Below are 14,185 nucleotides of genomic sequence, written 5' to 3'. Positions count from 1 at the left end.
TGCTCACTCACTTTCTCACCGGCGGGCTGGCTGGCTGAGCAGAAGGAATTATTACCATTGCTATTCATTCTTATTGCCTGTCCTGCTGCTGGCTCTTATCATCTCCCCCCCCCCACCATCACCACCACCATCATCATCATCACCATCATCAGCATCATCGTCATCCCATCCACACATCCATCGGTCGCATCCCAACCCAACAAGCGAGCAACCTAAAAAATAAAATAAACCAAACAACAACGAACGCCACACGCACCTCTTCGACAGGGTTTACTACTAAACCCCCAACCCCCAATCTCAAAACCCCCCCCCCCCCCAAAAAAAAAAAAACAAAGACCCACAATGACACCCTCAAGCACGGCAAGCGAGGACCGTATCGTGCGAGTCCGCGCAATCAGGGCCTGCATCTCGTGCCGTAGCCGTAAGATCCGCTGCGACCAAGTCCGCCCGTCGTGCGGCTCCTGCACGCGCGGCAACATCCACTGCGAGTTCCCCAGCCAGGCACGACGGCCTCCGCGGCCACGCCAGCCAGATGCAGTGCTGGTGCAACGTCTGGCAAGGCTGGAGAGTGTGATCGAGCAGTTGAGCTCGGGACGGGGACAGTCGGAGGAGACGGACGACACGTTGTCGCCAGGGAGAAAGTCAAGTGGGAGTGGCACAGAGAGTGTGAGTGGTGGAAATGGAGATATAAGGAGTCCGAGTGCGCTGGACGATCTGGAGGCGGGCGTGGGGAGGTTGTTAGTTAGTGATGGGAAGAGTCGTTATATTGGGCCCAACTTTTGGGCATCGCTTTCGGAGGAGGTGGGTTATCCTTAGTCTAGCTACTTGACTTGCGTGGTTTGTGCTGTACTGTGTCTGTCGATGGGATGGATACGGATATGGATATGAAAGGAGAAATGCGTGACAGCACTGATGTTGTGGAAACCCAGGCTGCAGATCTCAATTCGCTCCTCCACGAGACCCAGGAAGATGAGCCCGAACCGCCATCGCCCAGCTTCGGGGGCCACCCTTCGTTCTTCGCGCGCACCTATCCCACGGACCTCTCCATCTACCACCTGCCCGTGGCGGTCTCGCAGCATCTCTACGATACGTACGTGCGGGCTGTCGACCCGCTAGTTCGTGTCATCCACAAGCCGACGTGCGCGCGCCAGCTCGCGACCTTCCATGCGCTCGGGTACGAGTCGGCGAGTAAGGATTTTGAGGCGCTGCTATTTGCAATCTACTTTGCGGCCATCACGTCGATGCTGCCGGCGAGGGTCGTGGAGCTGTTTGGCTGCGATAAGAAGGCGATGTTGACGAGGTATCATGTGGCGGTGGAGCAGGCGCTGTCGAACGCGAGGTTTTTGCAGAGTGAGGAGTTGATGCCATTGCAGGCGCTTGTGCTGTTTAACGTATGTTCAATTTCCGTTTATGGATTGTTATCTCCCCCCCTCCCTCCACTTTCAACCTCTGATGGGGGGTTTTTTTTAGGCGTGTCTACGCGGAGGGGAAGATACTCGGACGTCGTGGACCCTCGTTGGCCTCGCGGTTCGAATAGCGCAGTCGCTCGGCCTCCACCGCGATGGCTCCCATTTCCCAATCACAGCGTTTGAAACGGAAATCCGTAGGCGCCTCTGGTACGAGATCTGTCTCCTCGATTTCCGGACGGCCGAGGACCACGGCTGCGACCCGAGCATTCTCTCCATCTCGTACGACACCAAGATGCCGCTCAACATCAACGACGACGACCTCACCGAGGACAGCGTACCCGTCTCGCGGAAGGGACACACGGAGATGACGTTCTGCCTGTTGCGGTTCGAGGTGCTGGGGTGCTATGGCTTCCTGTTCCGTAACGATGGGAACGTCAGTCTGGCAGAGAGGGAGAAGCGGATAGAGGATACAAGACTGAGAATGTTTGAAAAATACCTGAGGGAGGTGGACCACACGGAACCCCTGCAGAAGGTGACGTACACGGTGTGGAAGCTGATGATGGGCAAGGCCTTGCTGAGCCTGTATCACCCATTGCGACACTTCAAGGACGGGGAGTTCCTATCCAAGGATCTGAAAGAGAGGTAATGCCCCCCCCCCCCCCCCCCGAATGAAACGGAGCAGGCAATTGACAACCACCCCCCAGACTGTTTATAGCCGCGCTAGAAACGCTCGAATACGGTGCCGCCTTTGCCGCCAACTCGCGCTCCCACGGTTACGCGCAGTGGAACTGGTTCTTCCAGAAACACGGGCACCCGCACTCCCTCGCGCTGGTGCTCCTCGAGCTTAACGAGCGCCCCATCTACGACTCCAACGGGCTGTACGACCGCGCCTGGCGCGCCGTAGATGGCTACTTCAACAGGGACCTATGGTCCATGGGGAAGCCTGTGCTGTCGGAGAAGATATGTCTCTGGAAGCCGCTGGGGCGGTTGAGAGACAAGGCGCTGAAGCGGAGGGCGAAGATCATGGCGGAGGAGGGGTTGGGGGGCGTGGAGGTCGGGAAGGTGGAGGTGGGGAATGGAAGCGGGCTACTAGAAGAGCTGGTGGGGACGGAGGAGTGGGGGTCGATGGAAGATTCTCCTCCGATTGATTGGGTAGGTGGTTTTGGTGGTGGTAGTGTTGGTGGTTATAGTGGTGGTGGTGGTTTGGAGTTGTGGTGGTGAGAGAGAGGATGATAGCTAACTAACGGGTGGCGTAGAATGCATGGGATGATATGTTTACGACCACAACGATGGAGTTCGAGTAAGGACGGGACGGAACGGGGAAGGGACGGAACGGGAAAGGGGCGGGGGATTGGTTGGGGGCCGGGGGGAGTTGCTGTTTGACTATGTGGGGTGTTCTGTGCAATTGGTTGAAACATAACGGTACGGTGTTTTCGGTGCAATGCTTCACATTTGACTTTTTTCCTCTCTCTTATTTTCTCTTCTCTTTTCTATTCTTTTTCTTTTTCCTTTTCCTTTTCTTTTTTTTCTCTTGAGTTTTTGGAGCCTCGAAGTTGACTACCAACATATGTATCTACAATCTATAAGAATAAATAAAAACCTCCCTGATTTTTCTCTAGATCTGCCCACGGCCCCCAGAACAACACAACAAGACGTACGGGCCCACTGGCAGCTAAGCGGATGAATGGCCGGCTGGATCCCTCGAATTAACCATCAAAACCGCCCAACCACCCACACTTTCGGGCAAGGGCACATTTCCATCTATTTATTGATTACCGTACATACAGCACCCCACCTCGGCGACCCTACACTACTGCCAATACATCACACACTTGACTGATCCCCGGACCCCTGGTCCCCGGGTTTCCTAATATGCGGCCCATGCCCAGCCAACCTGTCAACCGTCAAACCCACACACCCAGCCCGTTTCCCCACACCAGAGCGAGCGCCAAGACGGGGGCGGAAAATTACACGCTAAGTAGTTGCGTCGGCGATGGGGTGGTGGATGACTAAGACACCTCTTGGGCACGTTCGGGGACCTGGGGAGCCAATCATTGGGTTGACTAGTTTTTTTTTTTCTTAGTGCGCTGCGTCAATGACCTCGCCGACGTCGAAATTAAGGAAGCCGAGCAGGCCGAGAAAGCCACGAATGGAAGTGGAGTGAGCGAAGGAAGGGGAAAGGGAAGAAGGGAAGATCAAAGGAGTGACTTAGGGGTGACTTAGGGGTGACTTGAGGATTCCAGTGGGTTGGGCGGAATTCTAATGTGTGCGCGGGCAGATAGAGTGTCGGAGATGGATATTTATAAAGGGTAGTAGATCTCTTTGTTTCACTCTGATGTCAAATACTCACTCCCCCACCGCCCCCAAGAAAGCTCTCTATTATCAAATACCAAATAAGTATTTACAGCACCTACTACAGTCCAAATGTTCACCCCCGTCGAAACCACCATCGGCGCCCTCCTCCTCCTCCAATCCACCACCACCCTCCTCCTCACCACCGGCCAGCCGCTCGGCGCCTCCTCCACCCTCGGCACCACGCTCACCTCCCCCTCGCTGCACAACCTCCCGCTCATAACAGGCATGCTCCTCGCCACCACGGCCACCTCCCACCTTGCTCCGCACCTCCTCCCACCGTCCTCCCCCGCCGTCTCCAACCCGCGCTACATCCTCGCCGCACTCCTCGTCGGCGCCGGAACACGCCTGGCAAACGGATGCACGTCCGGCCACCTCCTCTGCGGCGTCCCGCACCTGTCTATCCGCTCCATCGTCGCATCGGGCGTCTTCTTCACCACTGCCGCTATCACAGCAACGCTCTCGTCGGTGTGGTATAACACCACCCCTGGATGCCCTGGCGGCCTGCCATGCTACACACCCTCCTACCCGACCTCCGCAGAGACAAGCACCCTCCTCGCAATCCTCGCGGCCACAACCCTCGTCTCAGCGGGAACATTCCTCCTCCCGCGCGGACGGGCGTCGCATGCGCTGGTGCGCGGCTGGGTCGGCGTTACATTTGCCCTCGGGCTACTGATCTCGGGGATGGCGGACGCCACGAAGCCGCTTCGCTTCTTGACGTTTCGGCGGGAGCTGTGGGATCCGAGTCTGATTATGGTAGTGGTTGGTGCGGTGGTGCCGTCGATGGTGGGGTGGGGGTGGGGGGTGCGGCGGGTTGGGAAGCCGGTGGTGGGCGGGGAGTGGATGGTGAGGGGGAAGGAGGTCGGGGCGAGGCTGGTGGGCGGGAGTGTGCTGTTTGGGCTGGGGTGGGGGATGGCGGGGGTGTGTCCGGGGCCGGGGGTGGTGGGGCTGGCGGTGGGGATGGGGGGTGTGGCGGTGGGGTGGGTTGCGGCGTTTTGGGTCGGATGGGGTGTGGCGGGGTGGTTTTAGGGGGGGTTTCTTTGTCGGTGCGGTGGTGGGGGGTGTTTTCTTTGTTCTTTCCCCCCTTCATTACGGCAGACGCTGATTTATTTTGTGTATAACCTTTCTATATTCTTATCCATAGATTAACGCCATAGATTACCAAACTCCATAGACTTACCATAGATCCAATAAATAAACCCTAGCTTTAGTAACATCTTCATATCCAGTAGTAACTCCAGTGAGCTTACTTCTACTAAACATAGGTATACTACCACCAAGGTAACCACCAACAGCTTAACTGCCGCCCCCCCCCCAACCCCATAGCTGAAACAGTAATAGCAGTTCGCCGTAGAGTTCAGTTCGCCGGCAAACATGCGTGGTGCGCAAACTGGGGGACAAATTAACCGAGACAAATATCTGATCATGTTCCGGGCACTTCTACAGATCTCAAACAGAAGCAGAAACAGACCACATACCGGGACTACCCAATTCCATCGGTTTCACACCAAACCTCGATCCTAGATCCGACTAAAATCTATGCGCAAACAGACTCACCTGTTTGTGTCAGTCTCACCACACCACCAAACCAAAAAGACCAACCGACCAACAAAACCTACCACGCAAACCAAACTTAACACCAAACGTGAAAACAAAAAATTAATGACAGAAGTGGGACTTGAACCCACGCTCGTTTCCGAACCAGGATATTGATGTTAAGAGTTAAGACCTTAACCTGGCGCCATAACCAACTCGGCCATCCTGCCATGGGTTCTCGATTCCTACTATTCCCTCTTGAAATTACCCCCTCCCCCAAAACTCAACTAATAATGGCCAAGCCAACAAACCAATCCTGGGCGCTTGGCCAAACTTCACCCGGGTTCCAGGGGCGGTGACGCAATCTGTGCCACAAACGGCGTGCCTCATTTGCTGAAACCTTAATTTGACTTCATGGTTGTAACCTGCGTGTGTGATGGCATCGGGCGGGGATTGGCAGGTGGTGCGTGGGACCGGGTTGGGAAGGTGTGATTGGAGGAACGCATTTGAGCGGATAATTTGGCATGGGTGCTGGGATATTCCTCTTTCCTAGGTTGTTGGTAGCACACCTCGCACCTATTTTCATGTACTTACCTGGTAGGGCTGCGAGATACAACTGTGGGGTAAGAAGTACGCCCAGAAAACTAACTCTCGCGCCTGGTAAAAAGGCGCGACAAGAGGCCTACTCAAGCTGAGCAGAAAAAATAGCAAAAGAGTTCGGTATCCAGGATTCCCGCATGGTCACCCACTGCAGTACTAACTGGACGATATGATGGTTGTGTATGGCAGAGCGGACGGGATGCCCAATTTTCATCATTCTATGACCGAACACGTGATTCCTGCGCACTTTTTCAGTTTCGAACGGGTGAGTGGTCATGAACCTTGACCGAGTGATTTCTTGTGATATCGGCATGTCTTACAGTCGTTCGCGGGGACCTTTCTCTTCGCACTAGCTTAGCAGGGCTCCTGTCTGCTATTATCGGTGCTAGCCTCACTCCGTGAATAATCGTACACTGTGTTATTGCTACAGTCCTCTCTCGCTATTCCATAAACCGTCGATGCTGACACCACTCTTGTGAGACAAAAGCCACAACAAGATCGAATAAGAGATCAGCAAAACCATTAGAAATTATTGACTCTAGCCACGTCTTATCCAGGTGGACGAAGCGTCGAGGGGTTATGGGATAAGGACCAGAATTATATATTCTTCTGGCTTACAAATGATATACTACTATGTAAGTACGAATCCCTTCGTCTACCGAAAAATGTCGCCCTCCCTAAGGTTGGTTCCGGGAGTGTCTTTTCCTCGCTGATCCCTTTATTTTCGTTATCGATTGCTTGATATCTCACCACGATTGCGACCCTTTATGATGATATGGTGGGCAGAATCGGCGGATGGAGGGATAGCGAGAGACTGTTGTATCTTTTGCACGATCATGTTCGCGCGATGAAAAGACTGGCTACATGCGCCATGCGTACATGTATCCCACTACGGTCCGTCATACTGACCCTCCTTGAAGTCTAAATCGATAAAAGGATAATCCTCTGTTTTGGCTAAGGGTCGGATTAAACGTGCCGTTCTCTGCTGCGCTACTTATTCCGTGCGGGCCAAAAGCTACAGCAAATCCGGGCGAGAGATTGGGCAGAGGGTGATTCAGATCGAAGAGTTGATAAGGATATCTTAGCACCAGTCACCTTTTGGTCATCAGGAAGGAGGGTCAACATGTCTTGACGAGTTGTGAAATACCCATACTCCTGACCCTATTTCCCCACCAATATGTATCTGTGGGTGTTCCCGCGGGGAGGCGAAGGCGCGTAAAAAGAGACACCAAAAAGAGTTCAGTATCCAGGATTCCCGCATGGTCACCCACTGCAGTACTAACTGGACGATACGACGCTTGGGTGAGGCAGAGCGGACGGGATGCCCCATTTTCGTCGTTCTATGACCGAACACGTGATGGCTGCGCACTTCTGCGGTTTCGAGCGGGTGAAAGTTTGTGATGCGGGCATGTACTTACATCTAATGAAGACCGAGTGATTGCTTGTGATTTCAATGTTCCACGAAGGAGGTCGTGGTACTAAATAGGATATGCGCAGGGATGAAGTACACTCTAGGAGGCTGGTCCATATCGATATAATTTAATTTCCTTATTTAGAGGTACATAGATGCGTATACTAAGATGTAATCATGTAAGGCGAGTTCTATGGAAGCAATCAAGTGGTGCTACCGTCTAAAGGCTAATAATACTACACTGTAGTGTAGACACGATAGCAAGAACGGTGATGGTGAAGGGCCAATTCAGTCCACGGAGCACCTTGGGGCTAAAAAGAAGGGGGGGGGGGGATTATCGACTCCAGTGTGGTCCACGAGGCGCATCGAGGCGAGGAAGATGGGGCGTACCGAGAGCCCCCGCCTCTGAGGAGACCTGCTCTGGGTTGCCTCGAGCCATATACACCTATGCCTCGAGCTGTCTCGATGCTCCTCGAGACAGATCTTAGCAGCGGGTTCTCAATAGTTCTTGTCTAGCTCGATTTGATCCCCCGGGATATATATTTATACGTGTATCTCCGTTTTAGAAGCCTGAAAAGTATATCTTGTGTTAAATCGAGTCGACTCGAGTCGAGGAATATACCATGTATCGAGGTACATCGGCCTCATCGAAGGGTATACCTCGTGTACCTCGAGGCATTTGCTTCGAGGCGAGGCACGAAGTACTTCGCCCTCGTGGACCACACTGATCGACTCCATGCCTTCACTTTCATTATTTTGAAATAATAGGCAACAAGTTGCATATTTAGCTGCTCGACTACTAATATAGCCAGCCTTCTCATAGCGCCGGCTTGATCGTGCAAAAACAACGTAGCACTAGCATTACGGCCCAAAGAGGGTTTTTTTATAAGTTTCAACTTATAAAACTCACCAAATTCTTAGACAAACCATAGTTTTATAAGGCCCTCTTCGGCTGGTAAATGAATCCATTTTTAAGTGTGATATCAATCTTATTTCATGCTTCAATAACGCTTATCGGAGCATTATTATTGATAAAGGACTTGGTAAAGTTTATTCGAGGCTTGTAAAAACCCCGCACGCATTCCGGCGTTAAAATACTGAGACCACAGCATAACTCCCCACAGGGTAAGGGTAGTTCGCCCAAATCACAAGAAATCACTCGGTCTCCACATTCCGCATCACGAACTCTCACCCACTCGAAACCGCAAAAGTGCGCAGCCATCACGTGTTCGGTCATAGAACGTTGAAAATGAGGCATCCCGTCCGCTCTGCCATACCCAAACAACGTATCGTCCAGTTAGTACTGCAGTGGGTGACCATGCGGGAATCCTGGATACCGAACTCTTCTGTCGTGTCTTTTTGCTGGCATCTTGGTTAGGTACTGGTAGGTAGGCCTCCCATTGTCTTTTGCGAGTTCCCGCCACCGAATAGCGTTAATAGACACACTTTAGCTATAGATCTAGGATAGAGTAGCGTACTCCAACTACACTCCCGGCTACTGAGGTGTTGTCGCCGGAATTAGTAAGTCTTTCATAACTGTTGTCAATTGCCAGGCCTCGAGGCTGTTTAAGGTGACCCATTCTTGAGACTTGGGACTTGGGTGGGAAGGATTATTACTAGCTGGCTCCTACCCTGCGAAACTATGCTAATCTATCACCCCTCTCCCCCACCGGTAGTTATAAACTATTAGTACAAGCGAGTCCGGCATTTAGACCTGTTATCATCCAAGTCCGCTGCCGCCTAAACCTGCTACTACTCACTGATTCCTAGCCTCATCCATCTAATCCCATCTCATCGCGCACAACGCAACCCCCCCCCCGGTAAGTCCTCCGAATAGTGATGTCCATGAGATAAGGCGAGACTAGATTGATAGTTTCGCCTCGTATCCTGTTGGCGAGGGACAGGTCTCGGGGGTCTCGGGACGTCTCGAGACTATCGCAAGATAATCGCGGTCTCGTATTTTGAATAGCACTGTTGTACTAAACGGCTCCAATCGAGAGACTATTTGAATTTGGGCCAAATGTATAGGATAGTCAGGTGATCGATCAAGTGCAAGTTTTTTTGTTTTTTTTTGGGGACCATGGATCAACAACCACTGCTGGATCTGTAGAGCGGGCGAAAGTCTTGGATTATCTCTTGAGACCTACATCAGTCTCATCGAGAGATAATTTATCCTGCCGAAATCGCTGTATATATTGCTAGGTCTTGTAGACAGGTCTCGAGACAAGAGCTCGAGACGTCTTGGCTCGTGGCCATCACTACGCGTATAGACCCATTATCGCCCGTGTCCACCACCGCCTAACCCTGCTACTACGCACTCAGTCCTAGCCCATCCGTCCCCATCCCATCTCATCACGCATAATGCAAACCCCCCAGGCCCTCCGAAACCTTCAGCTATCCCAGATATATAATACTCTACTATCAAGAAGCCCACACGCATCCCCGGGCCCCCTCCTATGCGGGTTTTATATCAAACACCTAGAAGTATTTTGGTACAGGTATCCCCTCGGAACATGCGCTGGCTATTGAAGGTAACGTTTTGACGGCATTGTAATCATGGATTGTCACTCGGTATAATATGTCTTGGCATTTTGTCTTGGCATTTTGTCAATCATAATCGGTTAGCATCACGTATAAGAAGATGAAAGTTCTCCCAGGAGTGTTGGCTCGCCAAATCATATCTCACGAAGCCGTGTAGCTCACTTCTTGTATATCTCCAGATTTTCTGGTAATATTTAACTATTGTAAGGAACTACAAGAGGGTACTGCTAGACATCTCAGTACCAAAACTTAAAACAAGATTCCCCGCGCAAAAGGCGTAGGAAGCTCAGCCCTCTCAGCTCTTCACATACCCCAACCAACCTACGTATACACAGCAGCTGAGGTCAGAAAACACTGATTCACTAAAGACGCTCCTCCGCCCCCACAGCACAAGACACTACTCTATAATCTGTAACCACACACCCCCACTACTCCGCCGCCCCATCCCTCCTCATCGACGAGAACGTGGAATGCTCAACACCGGCTTCATAAGCCCACCTATCCCGCACTCCCGCGCCACTCCCCGCCTTCTCTACAACCGGCTGCGCAGCTCCCCCGCCACTGGCCTTAGAGGACTCGCCGCCCCGGTTCCGCAGCCTGTATTTTGTCTTCGGGCGCTTTTGTTCGGTAGGTTTGGGCTGGGTGGTTTCTTTCCCGTCGACATTACCGTCCACGAATTCACTGGTCCCTTGATTCGCTGTTTTGACTGCTCCACCCACCATTATAATATTCCCTTCACTTTGGGGTTTGGCCTTGATTTCACTGCTTCCGTTGAGAAGCCCACGGTCCTTCATGTCTTCATCGGACGGCTTAGATGCATCGTCATGCTCTCCTTTTGTGGGTGCCTCCGAAGACCCCCCCGAGCTCTCGCTCTCAAAGCGGCCAGCCTTATGACCTTCTCCATCACTCGAACTCAACACCTCTCCCGCCTTTCTCTTGGCCACCATCTTCTCTCCTCCGGTGATGGCACTTCGAAAATCCCCAATCTCCCCCTTGTCACTCTCCAAATCCATCTGGTCCGCATCCTGGCCCTTCAACTCCCTAAGAAACCTTTTCATACCTTCACGCTCAATCCGAGCTCCGGTGATCTTGTCCTCGAGCGTCTAGACAATCAGCATCATTCTCTCGTACATAAACACCGCCCATCAGAAAAGACTCACATCTATATGCTCGTACATGACACTCAATGTGCTTTCCAGCTCATTCAAACGCGCGCCATTGATCTCCAATGCGCGGTTTACGGCTCTAATCATCCTAGGTTTGTAGCCCTCTTCACCTATACACGGCTCCTCACCGTCATCCGCTTCCTCAGGGCCGGACCCCGGATGGGCCAGTAACCACCTGATCTCCCTTTCACCCTTAGCGGCGTCCCATGGTCCCAACGAGTCTTCCGCGGGCTCCAGGGCTAGGATAGGTATGCTCATCCTAGTGGGGGTTTCGGGGCTGTGCATACCCCTAGAAGGTGCAGGGTCCTGGGGCTCGCCAGGCACGGTGGGGAGGGCATAGGAGTTTGGCGTTTCTGGGGAGGTCTGAGGTTGAGGAGGGTAAGGGGGAGGCGTTTTAAGCTGAATAGCTAGGCGGTGGGGTAAACGTGGAGGTGTGATTAGTTCAGGCGCTAGGCGGGCAAAGAGGTCGGATAGTTGGGACGACGGTACTTCGGATACGCGGTTGGGGAAACCTTGGGGTGCAGTTGGTCTAGGCGAGTGGTTAGCATGTGTGTTGGATAGTTGGGACGACGCTGGTCCGCACAATGAGTTAACAGGGGTCAAGGGGGGTTCTGTTGATTCCGGCGTGGTGGCATTTGTGGTTCCTGGTGGTGGGGCGGAGGGGTCGCTGGCTGATAGTGATAACGGGGAGTTGGGGGCGGAGAAGGAGAAGGGGGACATTGCGGATAACGGGGTTAGCGGGGAGGAAGGGGAGGAAGGGGGTGCGGACAACGGAGAGGAAGGGGGGGGAGGGCTGGGGTCGGGGGTGGGAGTGGGGGAGGGGGAGGGGGAGGGGGAGAGGGATGAGGTGGGGGGGACTGGAGAGGAGAGAGGCATGGTGAGATATTGGCTGTTAGATTCGACGTGGAGTGGATAACAACGATGATGATGATGGGAATGCGAGACGGTGAAGAAGAATTCGAAGCACTATTTCTAGCGAGATGGAATTTATCCATACCTGTCGTTTATCTTATTACAATTGCTGGCCTTATTATTAGCCTGACGTGGAGTCCGGAAACGATCACGCTGGCTTGTTGCATTCGCAGTCTTTTGTGGAGAGCCACGCCTGACCATCATCAGGAGCGCCGTGGCTTCATGACGTGACGTTGCTTGAGTTGAGATGGCTTTCATTGCAGTATGATCTCTTGTCCGTTGTTGAAACAGAACAGAATTAACGAGCATCTCAGGGTGTGAACAAACCGCGGCAAACATTGCACCAGCCCAGGGTTGATGAGCGTGCTAACCCACCAGCAGCAGTACGTCTCGGCATGCGAACTTGTGTGCACGTGGGGCAGGTAGCTACATGTAGATGCGAAGTAGCCATGTATGAGTACGAGTAACGTAGCACATGTACAGTAGGCTCTTTAAAGACAGCAAGACAATAAAAAGTAGCAGATAAAAGCAAGACCTCCCCCGGCCCCTGCCATCTCTTCACGTACTCACCTCTTCTAGCCATCAAGACGTCGACCACAGCTTCTATCTACGGGGGGAGCCAGAGATGCCTCTGCTGGGCCAAGAAACAGGCTACTTGCACTAGTCAGTCACATGTAAGCGCGCCGTTAATTAATTCCCTTATCGCAGCCAGGGCCCGGGAAAACTCGCCCAGGGTCCACGCAGGGAGGGATGGATGCCGTCATGAGCACCTTGGGGGCTACAAGCAAGACAGAACCTAACCAGCCAGGTGCATGCAACACAGCAGAACTTACAAGAACGCCGCGATCCTCCTCGCTCCATTCTATCCAACGCCCACTCTCACCACCACACTCTTTAGGCTTACAAGCATCGAAAAGCTCCCCCAGCACGAACAACCCCCATCGAAATCCACAATGAGTTCGAATTCATTCATCGACCCTGCGCTCCCCCCGTGCCCTATCCCGCCCTACCTCCTCACCGACATCCTCCTGCACCTCCCAGACCTCTCCCTCCTCCCCTGCCGCCTCGTCTGCCGCCACTGGAAACACACGCTCGACACCACCCTCCCGCTGCGACGCCGCCTCTTCACCGCACCCCCCTCCCCCTCTACCACCTACGACCTCAACCCCGTCTTCCGCACAATCGACTACCACCTGCACGCCCACCTCGCCGCACGAAGCCACCACACCGGCCCCCTAAAGCACCGCATCGCCTTCCGCCTCAACAACCACTCCTTCCACGACTCGTACGTCGCCGACACGTTCGCGACTGCGCCCGCGGCACGCAGGATCAAGGTGACGCTGTGTGGTGGCTTCTGGGTCGTGGAGCGCGAGCATGGCGTGACGGTGTGGGACTTGATGGCCGGGCTGGATGAGCTGTTTGTCACCCCGCTTTCCCCCCACTTCTAAACAATCTGGTTGCTAACGCGGCGGTGTGGACTGTAGGGTGAAGGAGCGCCATGAGCGACAAGACGGGGTTCAGGCGCCGGCAGCGCGACAGCTGGAGTGGGACTGTACGCAGTTTCCGTAAGTGCCCTTCCTGCGCTTGGAAAACTACAGGACAGATAAACTAACCAAGACATGACATGGCAGATTCGCGGGCTTCCGCATCGTCGCGGCCACAAGCGAAGAGGTACACGTCAAGCCCGAATTCCTAAACCTGTGGGAAGTAACGCGGCGTATTTCGCGCGTGCCCATGGAGGCCATCACTGCGCCGCCGGTCATCACGTTTGATGTCGAGCATGATCTGTAGCAATGGTCACGTAGTGTGGAGTGTGGTGTCCTTTTCTGTTTTGTTTCCTTTTGTGTGTGTTTGCGCGTTTTTCTCTGGGCGGGAGTTTTTTTGCGCGCGTGTGTAAATAGAGTAGATCAATCATAATTTCCCATTCGCGCATGCGCAATCAATGGTGATTATTGGGCAAGAGCCATGGCGAGTGGCTATTGGGCACCAGTGGCGGGCGGTGATTGGTAGTTGCTGATTGGGCGACGGGAGCAAGGTCCCGAACAGCCCCCTTACAGAATATGATCATAATTAATAACACACCAATGATCATCGCGCACATGCACGAATATGCTGTCCGCCGGTGAGCACGGACGGGAAAGTTTATTTCGACCTCACTCGGCGGTGTTGCGCAGGGGCTGAGGTGCAGATGGCGGTGGTGCAGGTGGGTCGCCGGTGGGGATTTGGGGGGGGGGGGGGTGTGGTGGTGTCATGAGAGG

At 53.5% G+C, this 14,185-nt stretch overlaps 4 protein-coding genes across 4 annotated transcripts; 3 read left to right on the top strand and 1 right to left on the bottom strand.

Annotated features, from left to right (window-relative positions):
• Window positions 1-342: 342 nt before the first annotated feature.
• On the top strand, window positions 343-2,713 carry H6S33_004885 (uncharacterized protein; the record flags this gene model as incomplete). The annotated part of the gene is made up of 5 exons (XM_044836253.1): window positions 343-801; window positions 930-1,391; window positions 1,471-2,051; window positions 2,114-2,561; window positions 2,666-2,713. 5 exons carry the CDS (start codon window positions 343-345, stop codon window positions 2,711-2,713), a joined length of 1,998 nt encoding a protein of 665 aa, XP_044690858.1.
• A 1,120-nt stretch (window positions 2,714-3,833) lies between these two features.
• Window positions 3,834-4,790, top strand: H6S33_004884 (uncharacterized protein; the record flags this gene model as incomplete). Its single annotated transcript, XM_044836252.1, has 1 exon — window positions 3,834-4,790. One exon carries the CDS (start codon window positions 3,834-3,836, stop codon window positions 4,788-4,790), a length of 957 nt encoding a protein of 318 aa, XP_044690857.1.
• A 5,487-nt stretch (window positions 4,791-10,277) lies between these two features.
• On the bottom strand, window positions 10,278-11,735 carry H6S33_004883 (uncharacterized protein; the record flags this gene model as incomplete). Its single annotated transcript, XM_044836251.1, has 3 exons — window positions 10,278-10,952; window positions 11,010-11,544; window positions 11,599-11,735. 3 exons carry the CDS (start codon window positions 11,733-11,735, stop codon window positions 10,278-10,280), a joined length of 1,347 nt encoding a protein of 448 aa, XP_044690856.1.
• Window positions 11,736-12,880: 1,145 nt separating this feature from the next.
• Window positions 12,881-13,718, top strand: H6S33_004882 (uncharacterized protein; the record flags this gene model as incomplete). Its single annotated transcript, XM_044836250.1, has 3 exons — window positions 12,881-13,344; window positions 13,412-13,492; window positions 13,559-13,718. 3 exons carry the CDS (start codon window positions 12,881-12,883, stop codon window positions 13,716-13,718), a joined length of 705 nt encoding a protein of 234 aa, XP_044690855.1.
• Between the last annotated feature and the right edge of the window lie 467 nt (window positions 13,719-14,185).

Source organism: Morchella sextelata, assembly GCF_020137385.1.
Source record: "Morchella sextelata strain SCLS chromosome Unknown scls_18, whole genome shotgun sequence".
NCBI classification, from domain to species: Eukaryota; Fungi; Ascomycota; class Pezizomycetes; order Pezizales; family Morchellaceae; genus Morchella; species Morchella sextelata.
Note: the sequence above shows the minus strand (reverse complement) of the source record. Positions and strands in the feature narration are given on the sequence as shown.